The sequence below is a fragment of the Bos indicus genome, chromosome 11, assembly GCF_029378745.1.
Source record: "Bos indicus isolate NIAB-ARS_2022 breed Sahiwal x Tharparkar chromosome 11, NIAB-ARS_B.indTharparkar_mat_pri_1.0, whole genome shotgun sequence".
Taxonomy (NCBI): domain Eukaryota; kingdom Metazoa; phylum Chordata; class Mammalia; order Artiodactyla; family Bovidae; genus Bos; species Bos indicus.
Genome location: NC_091770.1, coordinates 36,735,824 through 36,763,699, shown reverse-complemented (window position 1 = coordinate 36,763,699; position 27,876 = coordinate 36,735,824). Strand labels below are relative to the sequence as shown.

Genomic DNA, 27,876 nt, shown 5'->3' with positions numbered 1-27,876 from the left:
TTATCCTAATTTTATAGATGAGGAAACTGACTTCTAGAGAGGTTAAGTAATTTATCCAAGGTCACATCGCTTATATGTGCTGGAGCCAAAATTTCAACCCCAGTTTGATTCTAAAGCCATGATTAACGACTATCTAACAAAGCCTCTCATATTTGTTAATTACATCCATTGTTGTACAAAACAAAGTTGTTATATTTATAAATATGACATAGAAATATGTCTCATGTCTATCACTCATTGAAGACCACACTTGAATTTTTGGTGTATTTTATTATCCCTTTTTCATTTTCCCAAATTGTAATTTTTGAGGTTATTGATCAAAGAAAAAACAAATGTGAGGGCCTGTATGACGATTCTGAAATTTCTGTACATTCAAAGGTTTATTTTTTTTTCTGAAGAAGGTAATTTATCCTGATTTGTCTTGACTTTTTATTGGTGGACTTAAAGGATCATGCCTGGTGAGAAGAGCATTTACTACAGCTATTTGAAAGACTTTTGCAGTCTTCTCCCTTTTCTCAGGCCTTCTGGGGGAGGCATTGGCTGCCACTCTGATGTCTGTTTCTGATAAGTGAGTTTTAGTCTCTAACAACTCCTGGGAATTTTGTCGGCAGAGACCGGGTGAGATCATTTTGCTTTCCGCTGAGTTTCCTTTCTCTGTTTTTTTGGACTGTTCTGATGAGCATGACCCTGAAGCATTCAGTAATACCTCTGTTCTCTCAGGAACTGTTGGCCTACTCCCTGGTTTTATCTCTGTCTGCACAAAAACTCCATGTCTCTGGAAAGGAAAACAAAGTTGATGTTAACCAGGGCACACAAGTTGCTGGAAGACGCAGCTGTGACCTGAGTTCATGTATTAGCTCAAGTCCTGGTTGAAACAGGCTCTTACTTCTCTGCCTGTTCATTAGCTGTCACCTTAGTCTGAAACTGTAGACTGCAGCAGCATAATAATTATTGGTGAACCATTCAAACAAAGTATGAACAAAGGTGCACCAGAAAATGAACAGGAAAGAAAAAACAAAGTCAGAAGAACATCTCATTACCTCTCATTCTCAATTTTTCTGTCATTTGGATTGTATGAGACTATTCATATCAAATTTCCTTTCTTGCTCTTTGGGTTGCTATGGAAACAGTAGAAACTGCGGTTTAAAGACCTAAGGATTTATGATTGCATCGCAAACATCTATTAGTTCCAACAACTAATAGTTGTTGTGAAATGTTATTATTAGCCATTGTGAAATATGAAAACAAACATCTGTAGTTGGTTAAAAAAAATCCAGCAATTGGCTATTACATTACTGTTTCAATTTATAAACCTGATATGCATCCCCCTGCTACACACATCAAAAATTTATCAAATTGCTTTGCTTTCAGTTCAGTTCAGTCGTTCAGTCGTGTCCAACTCTTTGCGACCCCATGAATCGCAGCATGCCAGGCCTCCCTGTCCATCACCAACTCCCGGAGTTCACTGAGACTCACGTCCATCGAGTCAGTGATGCCATCCAGCCATCTCATCCTCTGTCATCTCCTTCTCCTCCTGCCCCCAATCCCTCCCAGCATCAGGGTCTTTTCCAATGAGTCAACTCTTCACATGAGGTGGCCAAAGTATTGGAGTTTCAGCCTCAGCATCAGTCTTTCCAATGAACACCCAGGACTAATCTCCTTTAGAATGGACTGGTTGGATCTCCTTGCAGTCCAAGGGACTCTCAAGAGTCTTCAACACCACAGTTCAAAAGCATCAATTCTTTGGCGCTCAGCTTTCTTCACAGTCCAACTCTCACATCCATACATGACCACTGGAAAAACCATAGCCTTGACTAGACAGACCTTTGTTGGCAAAGTAATATCTCTGCTTTTTAATATGCTATCTAGGTTTGTCATAACTTTCCTTCCAAGGAGTAAGCATCTTTTAATTTCATGGCTGTAATCACCATCTGCAGTGATTTTGGAGCCCCCCAAAATAGTCAGCCACCATTTCCACTGTTTCCCCATCTATTTCCCTTGAAGTGATGGGACCAGATGCCATGATCTTCGTTTTCTGAATGTTGAGCTTTAAGCCAACTTTTTCACTCTCCTCTTTCACTTTCATCAAGAGGCTTTTTAGTTCCTCTTCACTTTCTGCCATAAGGGTAGTGTCATCTGCATATCTGAGGTTATTGATATTTATCCCAGCAATCTTGATTCCAGCTTGTGCTTCTTCCAGCCCAGTGTTTCTCATGATGTACTCTGCATATAAGTTAAATAAGCAGGGTGACAATATACAGCCTTGACATACTCCTTTTCCTATTTGGAACTTGCTTTACGTTAAGTGAATGATTTTACTAATTTGAACCAAATTCCAAATATTGTGATCCAAAATGATGACATCATTCTTTAGTTTTGATTATGACATGTGTTTAAGATTTTCATCCTCCTAATAACCATATTAGTTTGTTTAAATCAACTTTGAGAAAGATGATTGTGACTTGAAAAGGCTTGGAGTTCTAGCATAAATCTATCACCCATCATAAACTATTAAATAATTGATTCTAAACACTGTCTCACCTTTCCCCGAATGGGCTCATTGGGTGTTTTCCTGGCATCATATTGATGTATAAAGGAGATGTGTTCTTTAAAGTTCCTTTGAAGTTCTGCTGATGCATCAGGAGAGACAAGTGGAACTAAGGGGGAAAAAGATTTTGTAAAGGTCAGGATACATTAGATTTGTATATGGAAACATAAGTATTTATAATATTTTGCTTTATAAAAAATGCAAATGAAACTAAATTGTTTTAAGTATGCAAGGTTACCTAAACACATCTAAATAATACTATGATAGATTTATCATTCTTTCTCTATGAGAAGAACCAAATCAAAACAACCAAATTAGCCCCACATGTGGAATTGCTAGTAACTTAAAAAGCTAATATTAATGCAGTGCAGTTCAGTTTAGTCCCTCAGTTGTGTCCAGCTCTGCGACCCCGTGGACTGCAGCACACCAGGCTTCCCTGTCCATCACCAGCTCCCGGAGCTTGCTCAAACTCATGTCTTGAGTTGGTGATGCCATCCAACCGTCTCATCCTCTGTTGTCCCTTCTCCTCTTGCCTTCAATCTTTCCCACCATAAGGGTCTTTTGAGTCAGTTCTTCGCATCAGGTGGCCAAAGTATTGGAGTTTCAGCTTCAGCATCAATCCTTCCAATGAATATTCAGGACTGACTTCCTTTAGGATTAACTGGTTTTATCTCCTTGCAGTCCAAGGGACACTCAAGAGTCTTCTCCAACACCACAGTTTAAAAACATCAATTCTTTGGTGTCAGCTTTTTTTATAGTCCAACTCTCACATCCATACATGACTACTGGAAAAACCATAGCTTTGATGGCTTTTAAAAACCTACTGTTAGATCTGCTTCTTGTACATACACCAACCAAAGTGCTAGGAAAAGCATAAGTACAATTTATTTGTTGGTTTTTTTTTTTTTTTTTTTTTTACTACTAGAAAGGTTTTGAGAAATTTATGCACAAATTGCTCTCAGATAGCACTGACAGATGAACTGGAAGATTCCAGGGCTGTTGCACCTACAGTTGAACACATAATTCTTTTCATTTCCCATTTACAGAGGCTCTGAAAATTTGCAAGAGTATTAAGCTCTCTAAAAATCACTTTAAAATAATCTTTTAATGTGGGTAATAGCTATCTATGTAGGGGTTCATTATGTTGGACTCTCAATGTTAAAATTTTTTAATTTTTAAAACTCACTTTATTTCTGCTTTTAGCACACACTGTTATATAAGGAGTCAGAGTAACACCCAGTTTAGTGACATAAAATTCTGTCAAGGAAAAAATTAAAAATTTCTCCTTTTTATAGAATAGCATTGAAACATGTATATTATCATATGTGAAACAGATCACCAGTCCAGGTTCGATGCATGAAACAGGGTGCTCAGGGCTGGTGCACTGGGATGACCCTGAGGGATGGGATGGGGAGGGAGGTGGGAGGGGGGTTCAGGATGGGGAACAGATGTACACCCATGGCTGATTCATGTCAATGTATGGCAAAAACCACTACAGTATTGTAAAGTAATTAGCCTCCAATTAAAATAAATACATTAAAAAAAATTTCTTTTTATAGAAAAAAACATACATAAGGTAATTACATACATATCACTACCATATCTATGGAGTGATAACAAGAAACTGATAACAGTGGTTGCTGCAGGAGGAAGGAGTTAGCTGACTGGAGGATGGAGGTGGAGAAAGGTGGATTCACTTTCACTCTTCATCCTAATGTACCATTTGAATTTTGTACCATATGCATGTATTCACTATTAAAAAATAAAATTTAATTTTTTAAAAAACATGCCTTTAAAATTAGGGAGTGCATATAAAAAGGAAAAATGTTAGTAAATTTACATTTATTAAATATTCACAAATTCAATTCAATAGTCAGACATTAATATAAACTAATTTTACTAGCAGGAATGAAGCATTCAAACATTTATGTATTACATGATGTGAGATGGCATTCTTTTCCAACTACCAGGAAAAAATGCTAATTGATAACATTTCCTTGATTTCTAATTGAGATCAGATACTCAAAACTCATTTTCTACCTAATCATTACCTTTCCTTTAGGATTTGCTATCACACAAAAGAGAGCAGGTGCCAAAAATTTAACAAAAATTTGTGGACAACGACTAAATGGAGAAAATCCTAACCATAACATATTTTTCTACCAATTTGGAAAAGACTGTCAGTTTTGGGGTAAATGTCACAGTGCAGCTCACAGAATGTCAGTGTTTCCAGGAACATAGTCTGATAACTTTGTGAATAAAATGAAGCCCTTCTAAATTGAGGCATTAATTAGGTGGGGTCAATGGAGTATCCAAAGCATGGGCTTTGGGAAAAGATAGACGTGTTTTCAAATTCCAGCTCTCCCACATATCCCACCTGTGTCACGTTGGACAAATCACTTCTGTCTCTAAAATGAGGATAATAATACTTCCCTTTCGGAGCTGTGAGGATTAAGGACAGTGTCTACAATGTCTCCAGGATGATGGACCAAATTAGAAAGGGATTTCCAAGTTAGGCAGCAGGAGAGCTCTTTTGTATCCTGACAAAAGGGAAACCATCAAGCATGAATCCAATGAACTATCAAAAAACTGTGAGAAAACTTAAGAGTTTAGTAAACCTGTACGAAGGGTTGGTGGCAGCTTGGGCTGGAGGATAGGGAGATCAGAAATAGCCAGTGGAGAATAGGTTGAAGAGAGCTTTTCAAATCTGCTCTTGACTTTCCCCTACTTTACCTTAGGAAGATCACTATTTGCCTGAAGGCAGCAGAAACTGGCAGCAACAGTCTCGCCATCTGTTATCGACTTAGTAACATCATTGAAACCGCACAGAAATCCCTCCAGGGTAAGGAGCTGATGAAAATGGACGCATGCAGCCCTCTTGGGCATTTCCTCCTCCAGCATTCCCCTAGCAACTGTCAGTGCTGGTGGATTAAAAACATCAAGAGAAATCTCAGTGATGCCTCTTTTTAGGAGTTTAAAGGAGAAGGGAGTGGAGCCCTGACTAGAGCATTGGTCTTAGTAGGGACAGAAAATAGAGATGGTCAAAACTGGTTTTGTGGGGCCTGACGTACAGCTGGCCCAGCCTGACCTTCATCTTCTTGCCTTAAATTCACTGGGAGGCACAAAATCCAAGCCCTGGTCTTCAGCCTTGCCCTCACAGAGCTTGATAATTCCCTTTGTGGAATATGACCTAAAGTTAAACTAGAGAGACACTGTAAAAGAAAGACAACAAAATTTAAAACATATATTATGTGAAGGAGAATTATTAGAACCTATGCACCAAGAATAGAATAAGCATAACAAATATCCTCAAAGATATAGAAGGTATTAATATAAAGCAAGAATGAGAACATAAAAAAGAATCATGTAAAATATTAGAAATGAAAAATTAATAGTTTAAATGGAAATGATGAGATAAATAACAACATTTATGAACTAGAAAGTCAGACTGAGATGCTCTCCTAGAAGACATCTGGAAAGGTTAAAAAAATAAAAATTAAAAAGCTAAGAGACATGGATGATAAAATACCAATACTAGAATTCAGGAAATCTAGAAGACAGAAAATGATATGTTTAAAGTAAGGATGATAAATATATCAGAATTAAAATCCAGAGGCCTCAGATTGAAACGGGTCACAGATTGGCAAACAGGTAGCAGGGTGAGAAGTAAGATGGAGCAGGTGAGGCCCATGGGATGCAGATTTAGGGAGGCACTTGCACAATGCTGGGAGTGAGTGCCTCCTTACATTTTGCACCCTAGATCTCTAATTTGGCTCACACTCCTCCAAATCCTGCATGGTAGATAAAGAAAAAAAACTTATCTTAGATATTTTATAGAGAAATTTAAAGTCATGTGAGACGAAGAAAAAATTTTAAATGTTTTCAAAGAGGAGAGGTAGATTACCTACAAAAGAGTAAGAAGCAGATTTATATCAAACTTGATAACAACAACATTGGACACATGATAACATTAATATTTTTTAAATATTAAAGGGAAAAATCTTTAAGCCTAGATTTTCTATATCCAGCTAAACTGCCATTTAATTATGAAGCCAGAATAAAAAATATTTGGAGGCAAAGAAGGCCTCAGAATATTTCCCTGTAAAACAGATCACTTCAAAAAATTTCTAGAGGAAGAACTCACGAAGAGAAATAAATCAAGAAGGTTTATGTTTAAACCCTTATGTGCCTAAGGTTTATGTTCAACTTGAGTTTAAACATCAAAGAATAAGTGAAAGTTACTATCTACTATTATATTTAAAAATTAAAGGCTTAAGGAAAGAAATATCTTTAAATTTATAATGTTAAAACTAGAATATTAATTTAAATCATAAGTAACTATAAACTCTTTCTGTACACAAAAACTCCCTTAAAACATAAAAAAGATCTACTGAAACATGAGCCCTTCAAAGGATTAACAACTGGTTCACTTGTACACTTGACATAACAATAGAATCCAGATGACAGTGGAATAATACCTTCCTGGTGTAAAAGCTAAGTAACTATGGATCTAGAATTTTATATCCAGCTATACTTTCATTCATTAAAGAGTGAGGGCAATTCAGTTTAGACATTTTCAAAGAGAGGTGAAGAGTTGGCCATTCCTAAATTCTAATGGAAAGAACTATTTAAAGACATTGAACTAATGTGTTACATTGATGGCTCCAAAGAATCAGGCCTTCCAGTATTCACATCCTTGCACAGTCCCTCTGTGAATGTGAACTGGACTTGTGATTAACTTCAGTCAATAGGATGAGGCAGAAGCAATATCATGCCATTTCCAGGCATAAAGTTTAAGAAAACACTGCATTCTTGAGAGCCCTGAACTGCCATGTAAGAAGTCCATCTACACTGCTAGAGAAACCACATTCAGAGACCAAATGCAGAAGGAGAGGCCCAATCATTCCAGCATCCTAGCTGAGTCCAGTCCTCAGATGACCTGTCAACTAAATTAAGCCACTTAAGTGCCCACCGATAAGACCAGCCAAAGAACTGCCCAGCTGAGCACAGCCCAGATTGCAGAATCAGGAGCAAATAAAATAATTGTTGTTTTAAGCAACTAAATGTTGGAGTGACTTGTTAGGCAGATAACAGCCAGAAAGACTTCAGAAGGAAGTTAATTGAATCAATTAAAATAAATCATCTTTTATATAAGACCTCCCAGAATCTTAAAAGTAGTAACTTTAAAAAATATCTTCATGGAGACTTATAAAGGGGCAGGGAAGGCAATCTAGAGTACAGAAAGAAGTTCCTTATCCAGACATTATTAAAAGTAGACATAACTACCATATTCATTTATGCAAATATATGAGATTTTAAAAGAAGCCCACAATAGTGAAGATCATCTAAGTGGGAAAACATCAAAGAAGATATTCAAGTTCTTAGTGGTTACTTAAGAATTCAAATTGGACCCAAAATAATTACTTAAAAGAAACCTTGTTAGATGAGGCTTCCAAAAGTAAGGCAAAGTCTATGAAAAATATTTGAAATCCACTCTCTGTTTCTTGGAAACTTCTAATTAAAATAGGAACTTTCCAAACAAGTTGGTGTCTAGCCATCTATATTTTATCAACAAAGGCAGGATTTGTTCAAGCACACAACTTGCTCCTCATATTAATGGGAACTTAGCAGTTTTTACTTTGAAAATTTTTCTAAACTTTTTGTTTGTATCTACTTAAGAAAGCATTCCTCAGTATAATTTTTCTATTAGAAACCCCATTCTTCAAAGTAGGATTTATTTTCATCTTAAATAAAAGATTATTAATGTAAAAACAACAGTACAGATTTTCAAAATACAGTGGAAAAAAAAGAAACTTGGATACAATTATAGCAAGAAATCATTGTTATACCTTGATACAAAAGAAGCAACACAAACTAAAACCTATTTTAGAAAAATATTTTTAGCACTGTATCTGAATTTGCAAGAATGTTAAAATATCAAGTAATTTATAACCAGTCAAAATTTCATTTAAGTTCAAAACACCTCCCTTATAAACTAGATCAGCTTTTCCAATTTATAAAGTTTTATTATATAAAACCAAAAGCGAACACTTACTCCTACAGCAACTGGGATATGATGGAGTATAGCCATTTGTTGAACTGACCATGGATGGCAGCCAGGAAATTGTGTGGTGGTACAAGACATAAAGGGCACTTTCATTATCAGCACAAGATGACATTACTAAAATGCCAAAAGCCATGCGTAATTAAGTGGGCTGATGGAAAAGAATAACTATGAGATGACTTTTGTTAGTAATGCATGTTTATATACACATTTTCTGTCTGTATGAATATATATAAACATGTACACATGTATATATACGTTAAAAATCTGACATACAGACTGGTTTATATACACATTGTAAAATGTTACATAAACTAAAATCATTCTCATCTAGTATCCAAACACCATCTAAACTATGAATAAATTGCAGGTTTATATTATGTTATTAGTTTAAGTTATATTATGACTTTAAAATAAATAATCTACTGAATAATATGAATTATCATTTAACTTAATAAATAATTGTTGAGTCTGGGCATAGTGGTAGGACCTGGAATATAGTAATGATCTTGGCAATGAGAAATACCAATAAAAGAACAAGAGAGAGAGGAAGAGACAGAAAGAGGAAAAAGATAGTACAGTGATAGTAAAGAAATTAAAATGTCTTAAAGCCTTAAGGAAAAAAAAGAGAACTAAATATGAGCAAAGATACTAACAAATTTGGAGGTTGGAAAGCAGATGGATAAGTGGCAGTTGACTTGAGTAGATCCCAGAAAACTGGAAGCTAAGTGCTTGTGGAGGAGGAGGTGGGGTGAAAATTAATCTAGTTCCTGCCCCAGTGTTTGGCATCAGATGCTTCTGAGGCCAGGAGCGTGCAAAGTGGTGCAAGTTGAAGCTGCACCCTCCCCTACTCCAGGCAGAGCTTGGAGGATTCCTCTTTGAGAAAACTGACAGACCTATAGACAGTGATTATGGTTGTTCCTTTACGAAATGGCCAGGTCCTGCTTGTTCATCCTAGAACAAAGCCTGTCTCTCTGTCTCGTCTTCCACAACGTCCCTTCTTGAACCAGAGAAGAAATAGCTGCTCCCAGAGAAAGTATTGGGACCGACTGGTTAGCTCACAAAAAAGTCAATAAAGGCAAAGAATCACAGTCAATGATGAAACCATATCTAGATATTTTAAGCAGTCCATTTACCAAAATTTTATTGAAGTACAAAGGCATTTTCTTTGAGGAAGTGTCTGTTTGGAATTTCACTTTGTATTTCTTGTACAAACCACACCCTGATGCATCACAGAATGGAAACTTAAGGAAGCTTTTGAAGGAAAATGAGTACATCGTCCTTCAAGATTTAAAAAATTCGCTCTCTCTCTTCTTTTATAGTTATTTTACCCACTCTTAATTAGCATTTTTAAGTTAGTGAATGACCTTTTAGCAAGTCTTTTCTAAAGCATACAACTTTGAATGTCTTCTAGAAAAAACTACTTAAAAAAAAAAACAACTCAGATCCTTGGAAGGATCTTTTTAAAACATAAATGATATCACTCTCCCCGTTTAGAGCCTCCAGTTATTTCTCATTGTTTGTAGAATACATTTCAAACTCTGCTGTGGTCTACATGATCCTATTTGACCTGCCAGATCTACCGATTTTATCTCCTGCTGGTCCTGATATCATGGTATGGGGATTTAGAGAAGGAGTACATAACTCAGACCAAGAAGGTAGAGAATACTCTTTAAAAGTCATGTTTATTTCAGAACCAATCTTCACCTGTGTACTTGGTTCTGAAACAAACATGACTTTCAGGAGATAAGTAGGTAGTGTCTGATCTGTGTGTTTGTGTTAGTCGCTTAGTTGTGTCCTACTCTTTGTGACCCCATGGACTGTGGCCTGCCAGGCTCCTCTGCCCATGAAATTCTCCAGGCAAGAATACTGGAGTGGGTTGCCATTTCCTTCTCCAGGAGATCTTCCCAACCCAGGAATTGAACCTGGGTCTCCTGCACTGCAGGCAGATTCTTTACAGTCTGAGCCACCAGGGAAGTGTTAAATTTTCTATGTTGTGTCTATGGAGTGATGCTAAAAGTTGAAGACTACTATATAGTATTTACAGTATATTAACAATTATATGAATTTTGTTCATTTAATGACCAAATATTGTGCTAGTACTACATTTCTTTCTCATTTGATCCAATGCCCAGTGCCACTAGGGGTTAAAAGTTCTAGTGTACATGTCAAATAGAATCCTCTTTGCTAGGTTAAAAATGATTTCCCCTGAGATCTTTAAAGACATTAACTCCATTGTGCTCTTCCAGCAGTGTTAATTCCATATACTTATTCTTTAGGTGGTGACTTGGTTTTCTTTTAATGGAAACTTTTAGAATCTTTTTATAATTGTGGTTTTACAGTTTCATAGTGATGTGTAGGTGTGTCTCTTTTTTTTTTCCCTTCATATTTCGAAGTACTCAGTGGACTCTTTCAGTGGCTTTCTTTTAATTGGGAAATTATTATTATTTTAGAGGCTGTGTAGAATACTGGTTATTTTTAATTTAATATTTGCTGCATGGCATATGGGATCTTATAGTTCCCCAATGAGGGATCTAACCTGTGTCTCTTGCAGTGGAAGTGCAGAATCTTAACCACTGGACTGCCAGGGAAGTCCAAGTACTGGTTATTTTTACAGGTACTAGAGTCCGAGTGAGTTCAGACACCAGTTTTTTGCTGTGTAGCCTTGGGAAAATTATTTTTTTTAAACTCTTAAACTCTGGTTTCTTATCTGAAAAATGAGAATATTAATAGTATTGTGCTCAGTCACTCAGTCGTGTCCAAATCTCTGTGACGTAGCCTACCAGGCTCCTCTGCCCATGGAATTTTCCAGGCAAGAATACTGGAGTGGGTTGCCATTTCCTGCTCCAAGGGATCTTCCCAGCCCAGGGATTGAACTGCCTTGGCAGGCGGATTCTTTACCACTAGTGTCACCTGTACTATTAATATTACATCCATTATGTTGCTGTGAGAATTGAATGAGCTAACATTTAGAAGGTTCGTAAAGTACCTGGCAGATAGTATCTGCTTAATAAATGTTTAGGGCTTCCCCGGTGGCTCAGATTATAAAGAATCTGCCTGCAATGCAGGAGACCTGAAGACACGATTGAGAGACCAACACTTTCACTTTCAATAAATGTTATGTGTGGATAATTCTCTCTCTTTTATATTTACTCTTTTCTGGAGCTCCAGAAGAGTTGGAACTCCAAGAATGATTCTCTATTTTGTTTTTATTCTCTTATATTTTCTAAAGTTTTTGTTTTTTTATGCTCTGTGATATTTTCTTGACTTTTTGCTCCAAACTAAAGAATTTATAATTTGGCATAATTCTAATCTTTGGTTGTCCATTCATAAGTTAAGAATAGGAGAGAAGACCAGTTTGAAATACTGAACTAACTAGTGTGGTAGTTGACATCTGGCTGAAACACTGGACTCTAGCAGCCAATGTGGGGAGAGGGTACAGTGCTCATGACTGGAGAAGTTATTTGAATAACCCTCTAATTCTCCCTCCACACTTTGCATTTTGCTTTGTCTCCTGGCTGAGCCTTCAGACACTTCTGTTTTTTTTCAGGCAGATTGTCTCTTCTTTGTTGCGTCTCCTTCTGTATATTCTAGATTATTGCTTCTTTGCTGTCTTTTATCCATCAACAGTCTTCCATTCCTCCTCACATGTCAGAAAGCTCTTCCTTTCATTCTTCTCACTTTTATGGGTCTTTTGCGGGTTGACTGCTTTGGTATCATGTAATAGGGTTGTGGGAGGCAGGGGATTTAGATGTTTCTGCTCAGTCTACCATCTTGAATTAGAAGTGGAAACTTTATTACATTCCTAAAAGAGACACCATTGTTATAGATTATCTCATGGTTTGCCCTCCCTATTGATTGCCTCTCTTGAGGTAGAAATCATGTTAAATATGACCATTTTCTAATATCTGACCTTCAGTCTAGCTGCTTTTTGTATTCTTAACTAGACTGGCCAGTCACTGAGGCCAGAAGGCTACAGCTGAGGAACTGTTGACCTCAAAGCAATCCTTCACTGCATACTGTTGTGTTCAGAAAATTTAATATGTATCTTGTGAACTTTTGTATAGGGTGAGAACAGAGAGGGTACTCAATAAATACATTTTTGTTTGGACTTGATCCTGTACTTCTATTTGTTGTTAAGTCACTCAGTCATTTCTGATTCTTTGCCACCCCATGGAATGCAGCACACCAGACTCCCTTGACCTTCCCCATCTCCCCGAGTTTGGTTAAACTCATGTCCATTGAATTGGTGATGCCATCCAACCATTTCATCCTTTGTCGTCCCCATCTCCTGCCTTCAGTCTTTCCAAGTATCAGGATCTTTTCCAGTGAGTTGGCTCTTTGCATTGGGTGGTCAGAGTATTGGAGCTTCAGCTTCAGCATCAGTCCTTCCAATGAATATTGAGGGTTGATTTCCTTTAGGATTGACTGGTTTGATCTCCTTGCTGTCCAAGGGATTCTCAGGAGATTTCTCCAACACCACAGTACAAAAACATCAATTCTTTGGCACTTAGCCTTCTTTATGGTCTAAATTCCACATCCATACATGACTACTGGAAAAACCATAGTTTTGACTATACAGACCTTTGTCAGCAAAATAATGTCTCTGCTTTTTAACATGCTGTTTAGATTTGTCCTAGCTTTTCTTCCAAGGAGCAAGCATCTTTTAATTTTGTGGCTGCAGTAACTATCCACAGTGATTTTGGAGCCCAAGAAAATAAAGTCTGTCACTGTTTCCATTATTTTCCCATCTATTTGCCATGAAGTGATGGGCCAGATACCATGATCTTTTTTGACTGTAGAGTTTTAAGCCAACTTTTTCACTCTCCTCTTTCACTTTCATCAAGAGGCTCTTTAGTTCTTCTTCACTTTCTGCCATAGGGGTGGTGTCATCTGCATGTCTGAGGTTATTGATACTTCTCCTGGCAAGCTTGATGCCAGCTTGAAGACTTGCTAAATGGGGAAGGAAATGGCAACCCACTCCAGTATTCTTGCTTGGGAAATCCCATGGACAGAGGAGCCTGGCGGGCTACTAATGCAGTCCATGGGGTCAAAAAAGAGAATTATTAAAAATTGTATTCCCAAATAAACCCTTAAACATACATAAACTGCAGTTTTTTTATTGGAAGTATTCTAGTTAATTAATACTAATGAAGATTCACATTCGGGACAAGAGAAAACAGAAATGGTTCTTTCTTTATAGGTAATTACCTAGGCTCTTCCCAGACCATGGTAAACTGCCACTCAGCCTTGAAAATGTGAAGCACTATTATCTCTAAACATGTATTGATATTAGTGTCATTGATCAAATACAATTCACTTAAGTGAAAGGACTCAAGTGAATTTTTTTTTTTTTGGTAGTCATTTGGGGGAGGAGGGAGCCATGTTTTACTTCATTTCACCAGTACAGTCAATTGACCTAGACTTTTTTAGTTGGCTTAGAAAAATAGAAATCATTTCTTATTATGATAAAAGTAAGTTAGTAAATGTGGGGGGAAAAAAAAAGGCTTGCTAAAAAATCCTACTCCTGTGGCAGAGATGAGTAGAACTGGGTTGAGAAACAAATTGAATAAATGTGAAAGACTTAGATATGATAATGATGCCATCAGGTAAAACAAATTTTAGATCTCAAAATATATGAATAGTGTATAGAACAGTATTTCCTAAATTATGTTTTGTGAGATACCAGTCATGTAGATGATCTTCTGAAAAGGATGAAGTTGTCTTTTACATTCAAACGTAGCATACTTCATTCCTCTTCTTGGAAATTTATTATGCTTATGCTTAGAATAAGGGTTTTAAGAGTTCTGTAGTAAGACAAAAACTGTTTAACTTTCTAAATTCAGTTTTTCCCTGTTTTTTTTTTTTTTTTTGAGCAGTATCTATAAACATCAGAAAAACTAGTGTCCCTCAGTGTGCACTTTGAGAAATACTGCTTGTTAGAGTTGCCTCCTATTTTAACAGTTACAGTTTTAAAAGTTTGCTGGCAATAATGTGCAGAATGCCACTAAATTTCTGACTTGGAGACTAGTGTTATCAATGATCATTACAATTTTCATTATGTTATATTAAACATGTTTAGAGCTAAATCGTCCACCAGGAAGGGATGAGAAACAAACTTGTCAAGGGCTGCACTTGCTGCATGTATATTTTCAACTCCTGTAGAGGACTGTTTTTCCCCAGGAGGTAAAAGCACATCTAATACATCTTAATTTGATAGCAGTAACTTGAGACAATGGAGACGTGCTAACCTTACCTATTCCGTAAGAAGGCTTTTGCAACTTGCTGTGTTTGACTGGAGAAACCAATGGGCATGTTGGCTTCTTAAAGTCACTCCTCTGGGTGCTCTTAGTGTCATAAGGTGGTTGGAAGGGATTTTCCAGCCCTTTACCATGTGGCCACCAGTCACCCTTCATGGGAAGGAAAATGGAAACATAACATTGGATATTATAAGATATTTTCATGTGCTGTTTGATGTCTGTGAATGTTTAGTAATTTGATTCAACAAGTTACTGGATTTTTCTAGTCCTAAAATACAGTTCTGAAATCTAGGAATAAATATATTGAGTATTTTCACAAAGGCTATATTTCTTAAAAGGCATCTAAAAATGCATTATCACATACTGTTAGCTAAAATACAGCAGCTAAGTTCTTAAACTACCTTATATCCACAGATGGAGTGGTAAAAATCAACAGAATAGTTATGTTTCTATGTTTTGTACTATTGTTATATATATATGTACACATGTATGCCTATGTATTAACATAGTAAACATGATTTAACCTAAAATTTACATTCTGTTCTTTTCCTTTCAGCAATACAAATAATGTATTATCATCTAAGATAATGGTTTTTTAAAGTTTTTAGTCCATGACCCCTACCACAGAATACATTTTATGTCATGCAAGAGTACCCACTGCATACGTTCACATAAAACTAGGTTTCACAAAACAATACTTACTTTTATGACATGCAGTGCACTTGGCTATTTTTCTATTATATTACTTTTTTATTTTCATTTCATAAAGCTGGTTGCAGTTCACATGGATTTATAACTCACTAATGACTCAGTTTGAAAAATTTTGTTCTAAGCAGAAATTTCTCCAGTGTTACTGAATTTTTCATAATAAAACATGACCTAAGTATGAAGCAAGTGAAGATTCTACATTAGCCCATTTGATAATTTGATCTCTTAGAAGCTGAGAAAGCAGTGAGGTGAATTGTTACTTGTCTTCAGTTCAGTTCAGTTCAGTTGCTCAGTCGTGTCTGATTCTTTGCGACCCCATGAATCGCAGCACGCCAGGCCTCCCTGTCCATCACCAAGTCCTGGAGTTCACTGAGACTCACGTCCATCGAGTCAGTGATGCCATCCAGCCATCTCATCCTCTGTCGTCCCCTTTTCCTCCTGCCCCCAGTCCCTCCCAGCATCAGAGTCTTTTCCAATGAGTCAACTCTTCTCATGAGGTGGCCAAAGTACTGGAGTTTCAGCTTTAGCATCATTCCTTCCAAGGAACACCCAGGGCTGATCTTCTGTCTTAGAACTGACTAAAAAATTTTTCATCTGGTTGATCAGGTAGAAGAGAACCTTGGGAAAAGGGAACTGTGATACCTCAGAGTTCTTGGATATTAGAGAATGAGAATAACCTTGGGTATATTCAAACAGCTACCCGAGACTTTAAAGGAAGAGATCATCCTTTTAAAAAATCAACTGTTATTGCACAGTCAGAGACTTTAAAATATGATTCAAGGGCAATAAATATGAAATTCTAGTAAGTTAAATTCTGAAAATACAATTGAAGCTGCATTGATTTAAAAAAGAAGGAGGCATCTAAAGAAACCTATATGGCAATATCAGGGAGTTAACTTTCAACTGAGCTTTATTTCCAAAGAGACCTGTATGTATAAAAAGGTGCACAGTAGCAGATTCAAAGAAAACATACTCTAATGGAGTCGTCTTGTCAGGAGATTGTCAAGAAGCTTAGATAGCAGAAAGTTACGAAAGTACCAAAGGAAGGAAAAGTAGGGTATTCTGGGGAAGGAAATCTGTTATAGCAAGAAATCACGGAAAGGCTTAGAATTTGGAGTAGTGTACCTTGCTTAGAGCTGAAGTCAGAGCTATTCAATCCAAGGTTCTTCCTTAAGAGAAGTTATCTTCAAACTGAAAAGACGGGATGGGGACTTCCCTGGTGGTCCAGGGGTTAAAATTTCACACTGCCAATGTAGGGGGCAAGGGTTTGCTCCCTGGTTGGGGAGCTAAGATCCCGCATGCTGTTCGGCATGGCCCAAAGATTCAATTGTTTATTTTTGACTGTGCTGGGTCTTCATTGCTGCGCTGGCTTTTCCTTAGTTTCAGCAAGCAGGGGCTCCTCTCCAGTCTCAGTGCACTGGCTTCTCATTGCGGTGGCTTCTCTTGTTGTGGAGCACGGGCTCTGGAGAGGGCCCTCTGCTCACGGGGTTCAGTAGTCGCAGAACATGGGTTCAGTAGTTGCAGTTCCTGGGCTCTAGAGCACAGGCTCAGTAGTTGTGGTCCACAGGCTTTGTTGCTCAGTGGCATATGGGATCTTTCCAGATCAAGGACTGAACCTGTGTCTCCTGCATTGGCTGGCAGATTCTTTACCACTGAGCCACCAGGGAAGCCCCCAAATGATTAAAAAAAAAAACAAAACAAAACAGGATAGGATGGACGTGGACCAAAGACCATGTGCATGAACTAAGCCCTGCACAGTTGGAAAGAGTTAGACCTCCCTTTGCAACTGGTAATGAGGGCCAGTAACAACCTGTAACCAGAGGTAAAAATGAATACGTTTGCACAAATCAAAGAATTTTGGAAAGTAGGAAAAACCGGCTAATGCCTCATTTTTCAGAATGAACTTAAAGGTAAATTGCAAAAAAGACTACTTGATGTGGATCCTAGGAATTCTAGAACAGATCACTACACAGATGGCATCTTCTAACTCCCTGGCTCAAAATAGTTTCGTCTTACTGTTGTCAGAGTGCCTGCTTCTTGCTCTTCTCTACTCTGTGATTACTGTGGTGCTTATGTCCCAGGGTCTAGGCCTTCTCTCCCTGATTCTCAACACAAGGTGCTGAGGTGTGTACCAGTTCTACCAGGTGTGTACACACACTGTACAGATGAGAAACTGGTGGCAGATGAAGTAACTTCTCCAAGGTGTATCTCCACCAGGTAGCAGAGCTGCACCCGGTTCTGCCCCCATCTATTGGTGTGAGCCTCTCATTTCTGTGCTGCACTGCTATCGCAAGTCTGCTGTGGAAGGCAAAGCCAGACAAACACCAAGTTATTTAAATTATCTCAAAAATAAAAAGAGGCTCTAAGTAAATATCTTGAGAAAGATCTTCTATGATAAGGTTTTTTTAAAGATTATTATTATTTTATTTATTTTTTTGGCTGTGCTGATTGATGCTTCATCGCTATGCTGGTTCTTCATTGCTGTGTTTAGGCTTTCTCTAGTTGTGAACGAGTTGAGAGCTACTCTCTAGTTTCAGTAGGTGGTGGTGGCTTCTCTTGTGGCACCCAGGCTTAGTTGCTCCACGGTATGTGGGATCTTCCCAGCTGCTGCTGCTGCTGCTAAGTTGCTTCATTCGTGTCCGACTCTGTGCGACCCCATAGACGGCAGCCCACCAGGCTCCCCCGTCCCTGGGATTCTGCAGGCAAGAACACTGGAGTGGGTGAATCTGCCCAGACCAGGGATCAAACCTGTGTCTCTCACCCTGGCAAGCAGATTCCCAACCACTGGACCACCAGGGAAGCCATATGATAAGGTTTTAAGGTATATTCTTTATATCATCTTCTGTAGATCAGAAATTTATTTTGCTAATATCCAAGTTACTAGAGAAGTGACTCTGGAATGAGTGAACCACTATGTCTGGTAGACTTCAGTTTTTTTCCTTAAACCAGAGTATAGCTCAAAAGCTAGCCTTAATGCAGAGATTATTCACCTTTCAAGAAAACTTGAATTTAGAATTTTACCAAAATGGTCTCTCTGGTTTTACAGATGCATATAAGGAAAATAATGAGCAATTTTTCCTGTTGTAATTGATGTTTTTAAGACCCTTGGAGTTGGTGAGTGTTCTGATTAGTGTCATCATTTGGATGAATCCTCACTTCACGAGAATGAAATCCTACAGTTCAAAAACTTTTTTTAATCTTTTCTCTTTCTGGATAGTTTGCCCTATGCCCCAAAAGTCTGGTTCCTTCCTAGAAGACTGAAAACATGTATGCACCCAGATACACATGCATGCCCTTTTGATCCAAGCATTTGCTCAGATTATAAAGATTAAAGGTAAAGGTGGAGGCTTATTTTCTTTCCTTTACTACATGCTGAAGGGGAGGACTAAGGATAAAACTTTACCACTCTGTGTACAATCACTTACATTGGATTGTGAGGGGCTGATGTGGAGTTATTTATGATAAAGGAGACTGGAAAAGGCCCTCTCTGTAATTGCTTTGTTTAGGTTTTGGGGGTCAGACCACAATTCTGCAGATTGTAGAGGGAGTTTTGCCTAAAGAAAAAGTTGTTCCCCAAACTTTGGACCCAGAGAGAGGATGAAATCCTCCCTTCCAGCCCAGGGTCCCTGCCCCAGGATGACCAGCACTGGGGCTCCATGGTAGGAAGGTACCTGGCGATTCCTAATGACAAGACTCACTATGATGCCGGCTCCTGGAATGCCCAAGAGCCGTTGTACTGCAGGCCTCTTGGCTACCCTTGGAAACCACTGTGAGGCCATCTCTGCATTATACTTCTGTCATCCCAATATCTTCAAAAATGCATCAGTAAAATTACTTCCATTCTTTGAGAAACTAAGGGAGAATCCTGGGGGGATATAGTGAAAGCAAGTGGGATATCTTGGAGAAACTAGTTAAGAGAATGTTAGAGGTGGTAAGCCAAGCTCTAGAGCAGCCTGGCCAAGATGACTGCTGGTGATGATGGGAGTGTGGTGATGGGGGTGCTGTCTGTGGAACAAAACGTTATACTGTAGGGATTCCTAGGGAAATACAGACTTTTGACAACAACTTACACATAGATAATCATATGTTTTTTAGTAGACCTCCGTGGCTTTAAAAAATTTGTTATTAGAGTTACATTGTATCCACATTCCTCTGTATTTTGTTGTGGATCAGAAAGAATGCTGAGAAATACCTCTCTTTAAGCAATTCATACTTTGCTCAATAACAGTTACTCTTTTTTTTTTTTTTAATAGTGAAAGCTTTTATATTTGGAATTAGCCAGCTGGACTCAGTTTAAATGATCCCAATTTTGTTGGCAACATGCAAAGCAGCATGTCAGGAGCCAGTCAAACATGCACCTTCTCCTCTCCATCAGGCCTGCGTAGGGTATCGTGCTTAGCCATGTCAATGTCATAGAGCTCCTGTTTAGTTTGTCACAGCCTGTTTAGTTTGGTGCTGGGTGGCCTCGACAGCCGCAGTGAACTCCAGCGTGTTGCTGTCCTCTCTTTTCTTCACAGCTGACTGGGTGGTGAGTGGTCAGCGTTGTTTCTCCTGGGGGCGCTCTTCCAAGGATATTTGGGCTGCCTCCTGAGCCGCAGTGTTTTGGGCCGTTGGAAGCGGGGTGACCTCCAGATCTTCTTTTGTTTGTGGCTGTGGACGCCTTTCAACACTGCTTTCCTGGCCTTTGCTTTGGCTTCAGCTTTGAGAGGGGCAGGGGCGTCCTTCTTTGCCTTCGGCACCATTTTTGGGAAAAGGCAACAGTTATCTTTGAATTGTGTTCTGTGGAATACTAGTTCTGTAGCATGTTAAGTATTATATAAAAGAGGTTTCCATAGTTAAATAGATTTGACAAATAAAAAGATAAGCAAGTTAAACAAGTTTACCACAGGATTTCCCAGAACCTTTATCTACTGATGTGAATTGTGAAGCTCTCAGAAGGGTATATAAAAATACAGCTTTTCCACAGCATATTTGAGTGTGAAGCTTTATTTTGTTGAGCACATAGCCAAAGGTTAGTGCTCCAAAAAATACAATTTGTAAAACACTGACCTAGTATAATTGTCTTTGAAATATCAATATTTACCAATAATTAAAACAATAAGACAACCAAGTTAGTTTTCATTGGAACTAACAGAGCTGAAACTTGTTTTTACTTTTTCTAATATCACCAATTTGATGTCCCTATGTAGAACTATATAATTTATTATTTAATTTAAAAATCTTGCAAATAAGTAAAGTCAACCAATCTGGTATGCTAAAGACATTTTCTTAAAAAAATACATAACAGATATATGTCAATTTAAATATTTAGGTAACTTTATTTTCTTTATTCATTTTAAAGCCATTATTACTATAAACCAGTTAATTTTTAAAAACCAAGGTAAACTTTATTTATCTATTTATCTTATTATTTATTTCACATTCACACACAGGGCTATGGTGTGCTGTTTCATGACATGAGTAGTTGATGTTATCTGTGTAAAGAGAGCTCGTGAAAAGCAATCTCCACTGAAATGTTAAATTAAATCAAAACTACACCTAACCTTCCCTGGAGTAGGAAATGGCAACCCACTGCAGTGTTCTTGCCTGGAAAATTCCATGGACAGAGGAGCCTGGTGGGCTACAGTCCATGGGGTGGCAAAGAGTTGGACATGACTAGGCACACCTAACCTTACATGGCAAAGGGGCTTTGCAGCTATGACTAACGATCTTGGAAAGGGGAGATTATCCCAGATTATTTTTTTCTAAGGATCCCAGTATAATCACAAGGGTCCTTAGAAGAATGAGGCAGGGAAGTCAGTCAGAGATTTGAAGATGCTATGTTGTTGGCTTTAAAGAGGGGTCTGTGAGCCAAGGAATGCAGCAACCTCTAGAAGGTGGGAAAGACAAGGAAGTGGGTTCTTCCTTAGAGCCTGGTGAAGGAATCAGCTCTGCCGGTGGCCAATGAGACTGACTGTGGACTTTTGAGCTTCGGAACTGTTGAGAATAACTTTGTGTTCCTTTAAGCTATGGTTTTAAGTTTGTGGTAATCATTAACAGCAACATAGGAAACTAATACAATAAACCTCAACAAACCTGATTGTAAAAAAATGATAATGGAATATATTTAATATAATAGTGAATGAAAGTGTGATTTGGCTAAACTGAGAGTCCTGGGTCAGAAATGTGACTGTGACATTTGCTTACTATGTAATCTCAGGTTATGTTAATTTACTATATTAGAGCATGTTATCACTAAACTATTTCCAATAATATCTCCTAGAAATAGTTGTGCAGATTAAAGGATATAATTTATATGAAACTCTTAGCTCATTCCTAGCACATCGCACACTTTCAATAATTGGTAGCTATTATTTTATAGAAAGTATTTGAATTACTGAGTATCATGGAAAATTTTATAATATCTGTCACACATACAATATTTTAGAAGAGATTTCTTCAATAGCCCCTCCTCTCCCTAAGCACCACTGAGTGACTGTGATCCAGTTGAGAAAAACAATTATTTGGATTCCTTCTATAAACACACACATCATTTGTATGCAAACATTATCTGCGAGTATTGTTCCAGATTACTGCTTTTAACTATTTGATTATAAAAAGTATTAGTCTGAGATATGTCACATCCTTTAAGTAGTCTGTGACAAAATGATCCTGCAAAACATTTCTGAATCTAAATCTATATTTGTATGTAATGAACATCAATCCAACCTGATTTTCTGGCTCTTTTTTGACATCTATGTAGGGAACTGGTTCATTGCATGTTCTTACATTTGTGTTAATGAATTTAGCATAATATACACGTCCTCTCCCAACACATGGTTTTGAATGTTGAATACTTTTTCCAGGTTTTTTTTCATGTTTGAATTCTTCTTTTTCAGTTACATACAGTATACCAGCATCTTCTATTTTATGCTGTCTGAAAAACAGAATTAAATTGTATATCCTTTATTCCAATGAACATTTCAGTGCTCATTCCAATGAACATATCATTTTATATGATTGATAATCATATAGGCTTTATAATCATTTATAATCATTTATAATCATTTATAATCATTTAGGCTTTATATTTTTTAAATTTTAAATTTTAAAGTATATATATTTATAATCATATAGGCTTTATAATCATTTATAATCATTTATAATCATTTATAATCATTTAGGCTTTATTAATAAATATTAGGGGCTAGTGCAATTAAAATTTGAGAAGGTATCCTCTCATTTGAAATCATATAAAAGATAAAGATATTTGTTTTAATCATGATTCTTTATTACTATTATACCAATGCAGTGTACAGACATTTGCTTGGAGTAAAGAAAGAGTAGTGATTTGATCATTCTTACAAATCATGTTTACAGTATTTATTCAGGTGCCTATGTCACATGCTAATTTTAATTCATCTTCTTTAAGTTAGTTATGTAGTAAATTTAGTCATCTGGACGAGGTGACAAAGCCATCTGTTTAATTTTAAAGGCTCACCTAGCAGAGTTACAAAAGCTACCAAATGAGCACTTGTTTATCTTTTCAGTAAGAGACCACTGTGCAGACATCAGAACAGCTAATTCAATCTCATCATTTTTTGCTTCTAATGACTACCCTGGAATAAAAATAAAAATTACTGATTTTTTCAAATGTTATAAATAAAAATATTTTAAAGTAATAGTTTATTAAAGTTTTTCTCCTTTCAAATGAGTAATAGACTTTATAAAAGGTGCTTTTTAAAAAATTTCAGATACTTGAAAAATAAAGGTAAGAACAAAATATTGAGTTTAGATACTTTTTATGTAGGAAAAAATCAAAGCCCTGACCCATGGAAGGTGAGTGAATAATATTCGAAATTTATTGAGAAAGTGAGTAGTTCTGTTTAGCCTTGTCCATGGCCCTACCTTACTTCAAACCAAAGCCAAGTCCGTCCCTTCTATCTTGTCAGTTTTTCCAATTAAAACCCTCCAGTGGCACTACAGCGGAGAAGGCAATGGCACCCCACTCCAGTACTTTTGCCTGGAAAATCCCATGGGCGGAGGAGCCTGGTGGGCTGCAGTCCATGGGGTCGCTAGAGTCAGACACGACTGAGCAACTTCACTTTCACTTTTCACTTTCATGCATTGGAGAAGGAAATGGCACCCACTCCAGTGTTCTTGCCTGGAGAATCCCAGGGATGGGAAGCCTGCTGGGCTGCCGTCTATGGGGTCGCACAGAGTCGGACACGACTGAAGCGATGCAGCAGCAGCCCCAATGGCTTTCCATTGCATTTACGATAAAGCACTTCATCCTTATCATAGCTCTGAGACCCTGTGTGACCCTGCTCCCGCTAATCTGTTCAGCCACTCAAGCCATTCTCCCTTCCCTTCTGCAGCCAGACTGCCTACCTTCAGTTCCTGGAACACACTGGTCTCCTCTCCCCTCAGGGCATCTGCTGCCCGCCCCGCCCCCCGACCCCCCGCAGCTCCCTGCACAGCTCCTGACTCATTACCCTTTAGGTCTCCAGCTGAAAAGTCGTCTCCTCAGAAGCTTTTGGGCTTCCCTAGTGGCTCAGTGGGTAAAGAATCCAGAAGCTTTTCCTAGACTTCCCCTTCCCACACCATGTATTCTCTGTTTTAGTACTTTGTTGATTTCTTTCATAACGCAAACTACGATTTATCATTTATGTACCTATTTTTGTTTAGTTGTTCTAGTAAGCACTACAAAAATGTCCTTTACAAGCCATTAAGTTCCATGAAGGTGATGACTGGGTTTCATTCATCATTATGTACCCAACATCCAGACAAGTATCTTGCCACTATACTGTCTACACATTTCTGGTGAATCTGCTGGACTTGTTTGTCACTCTGGCTTTGTGTTAGCTGTTACACACCCAACCCTCACCCAGAACACATACAATATTCAGGACCCTTGGATTCCAGTTCCCTGTGTCCCAACAGAAGTTGCTCTCTGTGAAGGGTTTGGAAAAAATGATTACCGGTTAAGTGTAAATCACTTCAAAGGCTTTTCCTGTTATCTTTTCAGAAATGAATTTATTTAAAGGCCATTATTTATCATCGTAGACTTCTGGCATCAGTTTTTTCCATCTGCTTCTCATAGTTGTAACCCAGAAGTGCATTTGTACTAGAATCAGGTCCCTAAGGAAAGGACTATGGCTGTTTGCTCACATACTGATGCAGTCATTTTATTAAGTATTTGTGGTCTGAGTGGCTCTAGATTGACTCATAAATGTGAAATATGGAGTTCTTAGTTATCTCTTACTAGAAAGAAAGCACAGTTAAAAATACTGCTGCTGCTGCTGCTAAGTCGCTTCAGTGTGTCCGACTCTGTGCGACCCCATAGATGGCAGCCCACCAGGCTCCCCTGTCCCTGGGATTCTCCAGGCAAGAACACGAGTGGGTTGCCATTTCCTTCTCCAGTGCACGAAAGTGAAAAGTGAAAGCGAAGCTGCTCAGTCATGTCCAATTCGCAGCAGCCCCAGGGACTGCAGCCTACCAGGCTCCTCTGTCCATGGGATTTTCCAGGCAAGAGTACTGGAGTGGGGTGCCATTGCCTTCTCCGGTTAAAAATACTAGTGGGCTCTGAAGTAAGTTAGACCTGGGTTGGAATCCCAGCTCTGCCAGTTACTATCTGAGCTTTGGTTTCCAATTCTTTGCATGGTAAGGACAATAATACCTATCATAAGACATGTGAGAATAACATTAAATAATTCATTCTTTCAATAAATGAGTTATATGCTCTGTGCTGTTTGAGGCACTGAGGATAGAGAAGCAACAAACGGAGCTTACATTTTAGGAGGTGAAGGCAGTTGAGAAATAAAAAGTAAAGTATATAGTCTGTTAAGTACTGAGGACAAAAATAAATCAGGGAATGGGGGAAAGTCCATGTATATGGGAGGTAGGTGGCATTTTTAGATAAGGTGGAGGCTGCATTATGAAGATGGCAATGAAGAAAGGAGAGAGGGGAGAGAGCTAAGTGGGTATTTGAGGGAGTGCATTCTAGCAAGGGAACTGTAGCTGCCAAAGCTTTGCAGCAGAAGTACCTGACCTTAGGATGGTGCTTTTTCAAGCGAGGTTCCTGGAGTAGCAGCCCTGGCATCAGTTGTCAATTTGTCAGAAATGCAAATTCAAGGGCCCCCTCCCTAACCTACCAAATCAATCTTTGGGGCAGGTTCCCAGGAAACCCTATTATTCTTATATACATTGAAATTTGAGAACCACCATTTTAGAGACAAAAATAACAGACTTTGGAAGCAAATAACCTGGCTCCACGACATAACAAGCTGTAACAAGCTGCTTGATTAAATAGTTCTCAAAATTTAGGGTCCATCAGAATCACCTGGAGGCTTTGTTAATACCCAATTATCATGCTCTTATAGAGTTTCTGATATGGTGCATCTGTGGAGAGGAGGGGAACCTCTCCCCACCCCCCAGAATGTGCATTTTGAATAAGTGCTCAGGTGATGCTGACGCTGTTCTGGGGACCACACTCAGAAAGTTACTGCAGATGTAGCAGGGAGGCCTCAGTGCTGGAGCAGAACCCTGTCAGAGGCAGGCAAGTGCAGACAAGGCCAAGGAAGGCAAAGGACACATTGTGTGGGCCCCAGTGGCCATTGTAGGAGCCCTGCCTTTTCCTCTGCAGTAGCCAAGGATGAACAGGAATCTAAATTTATGCTGTAAAAAGACCACGCGGAACGCTGCCTTGAGTGGGAATGACGGTAGAGATGCTGGATCATGGTGGAGTCTGCATTTATTTTCAAGGTAAAGCCTACTGAATTTGCTAATGAATTAGATGTCAGAAGGAATGGATGATTCAAGATGGTATTGTGTCAAGAACTTTAGGCCAAGCAATGCATGTAAAATGCCTGATACATTGTAGGCGCTCAGTAAACAGTGCGTTTTAAAAAGTATTATTGCACTCAATACTAGAAGTTAGAGTAGGAAAGGGGATTGGCAGAGGAAACGCCCTGATGGCCTGAAGACACCCTTCAGATCTCACTTAACCCTCCCCACAGGGAAGAAAACATTTTCGGAAGGGGAAATAGAAAACCAATGCTCAGCACTTACTGCTGCTTATCCTCCTTTCCCTCCATGGGCTCCTACGTCTGACTCGAGGCAATGAGGAGCCTCAGGGGAAAACCATGGACTAAACCCTGCCAGGAAAGGGACGCGCGGAGAAACCGCGACTGTGACTTGTGCGTTGCTAAGCGACAGCAAACTGGGTAGAAGGCCTCGGAAAGCGTGGGAGTGGCGGGACTAGGACTGCGCAGGCGCAGTAACCCTGTCGGCTCCGCAGTGAGAGGGTGAGGCTGGTGATGGGGAGGGAGTGGCTGGCTGGATCTGACTGTGTACTTCCCAGACCCGTTGCAAGCTCCGCTGCCTATATCCGGCCGGGCGGGATATTTATCAGGGCCCAGGCTGTCTTTTGGGATCATCAAGGGGCGATTCCGGAGCCTCCCGCTCGGCCCTTGTCCCTGGGTGAGGTGCTGAGTTATTCGCGTCCCTACATCGCCCGCCCTCTAGAGCCCCTCAGGACGCCACCCCGGTTTTGCCCATGTCTGCCAGAGCTGGTTCCAAAAGGGCAGGCAGGCAAGAGAGAAGCTTGTTTTCCCATGATCCATTAAATACTGTGCAAGTCATGATTTGCTGTTCCTGAGTTGCCTAGTCTTCGCGTGAGAAAGCTTGGCTGTCGCTGTTCTCCATGATTTCTGACACATCCTCCTTACCCTGGCTGGCGGCAAACAGTAAAATAAAGCAAGGGAACACTCATCTCCTACAAATGAGACTCCCCGCATTGTGGGCATCAGCTCCAGACTGAGAGGGGTTCAGAATCAGGTAGAGGGGGCTGGAGGCTGTAGCAGCAGATCGTGGCTTGTACATATAGCCCTTATCCAAAAAGAACAAGCCTCCTGAGAGAAGCAGCTGATGACTTGCGTCCACTTTCAGGCCCTGGAATGTCTTACCTCATTTCACCATTGCTTCCCAATTTCCACTACCAGAGCCAAATGTCTTTGGTATTGCTTGGGCATCTCCCTAGATACTGGGAAGAGAAGATTCCTTTTTGAATTGAATTCTGCTGTATATTGGACTATGCATATGCATATATTTTGTACCCCAGCCTCAGTCTTAGTATGTGTTTACATTTACCTTGAAAGATATGGGACAGCAGAGGTTTGTTGAGGTAGGATCACAGGAATCATTGTACAGAAACGAGCTTAAGTCCTAAGAGGAAGAAGAGTAAATGAAAAGAAGTTTGATACATAGTGGGCTTCCCTGATAGCTCAGTTGGTAAAGAATCCACCTGCAGTGCAGGA

The 27,876-nt window shown here is 38.9% G+C and overlaps 1 protein-coding gene across 4 annotated transcripts; it reads right to left on the bottom strand.

Annotated features, from left to right (window-relative positions):
* Positions 1-237: 237 nt before the first annotated feature.
* Positions 238-26,788, bottom strand: CIMIP6 (ciliary microtubule inner protein 6). 4 transcript variants are annotated; one of them, XM_070798666.1, is made up of 6 exons: positions 26,630-26,731; positions 23,061-23,178; positions 22,349-22,496; positions 14,869-15,022; positions 2,542-2,657; positions 238-775 (listed from the first exon to the last, which is right to left on the bottom strand). In XM_070798666.1, the coding sequence occupies exons 2-6, from the start codon at positions 23,129-23,131 to the stop codon at positions 407-409; spliced, it is 858 nt and encodes a 285-aa protein (XP_070654767.1). In that variant the 5' UTR covers positions 23,132-23,178; positions 26,630-26,731; the 3' UTR covers positions 238-406. The 4 variants fall into 4 exon arrangements, with proteins under 4 accessions (XP_070654767.1, XP_070654766.1, XP_019825706.2 ...); XM_070798665.1 differs by having other exon boundaries at positions 22,289-22,496; positions 26,630-26,730; XM_019970147.2 differs by lacking the exon at positions 23,061-23,178 and having other exon boundaries at positions 22,289-22,496; positions 26,630-26,788.
* Between the last annotated feature and the right edge of the window lie 1,088 nt (positions 26,789-27,876).

Coding starts and splice junctions, on each gene's coding strand:
- CIMIP6 (XM_070798665.1), bottom strand. CDS start 23,131: ATGTCTGCACAGTGGTCTCTTACTGAAAAGATAAACAAGTGCTCATTT. Junction 15,023..22,288: donor AAAAAGAGCCAGAAAATCAG/GTTGGATTGATG, acceptor CTTCCCATGAAG/GGTGACTGGTGGCCACATGG. Junction 2,658..14,868: donor AAAGCCTTCTTACGGAATAG/GTAAGGTTAGCA, acceptor TTTCCCCCTTAG/TTCCACTTGTCTCTCCTGAT.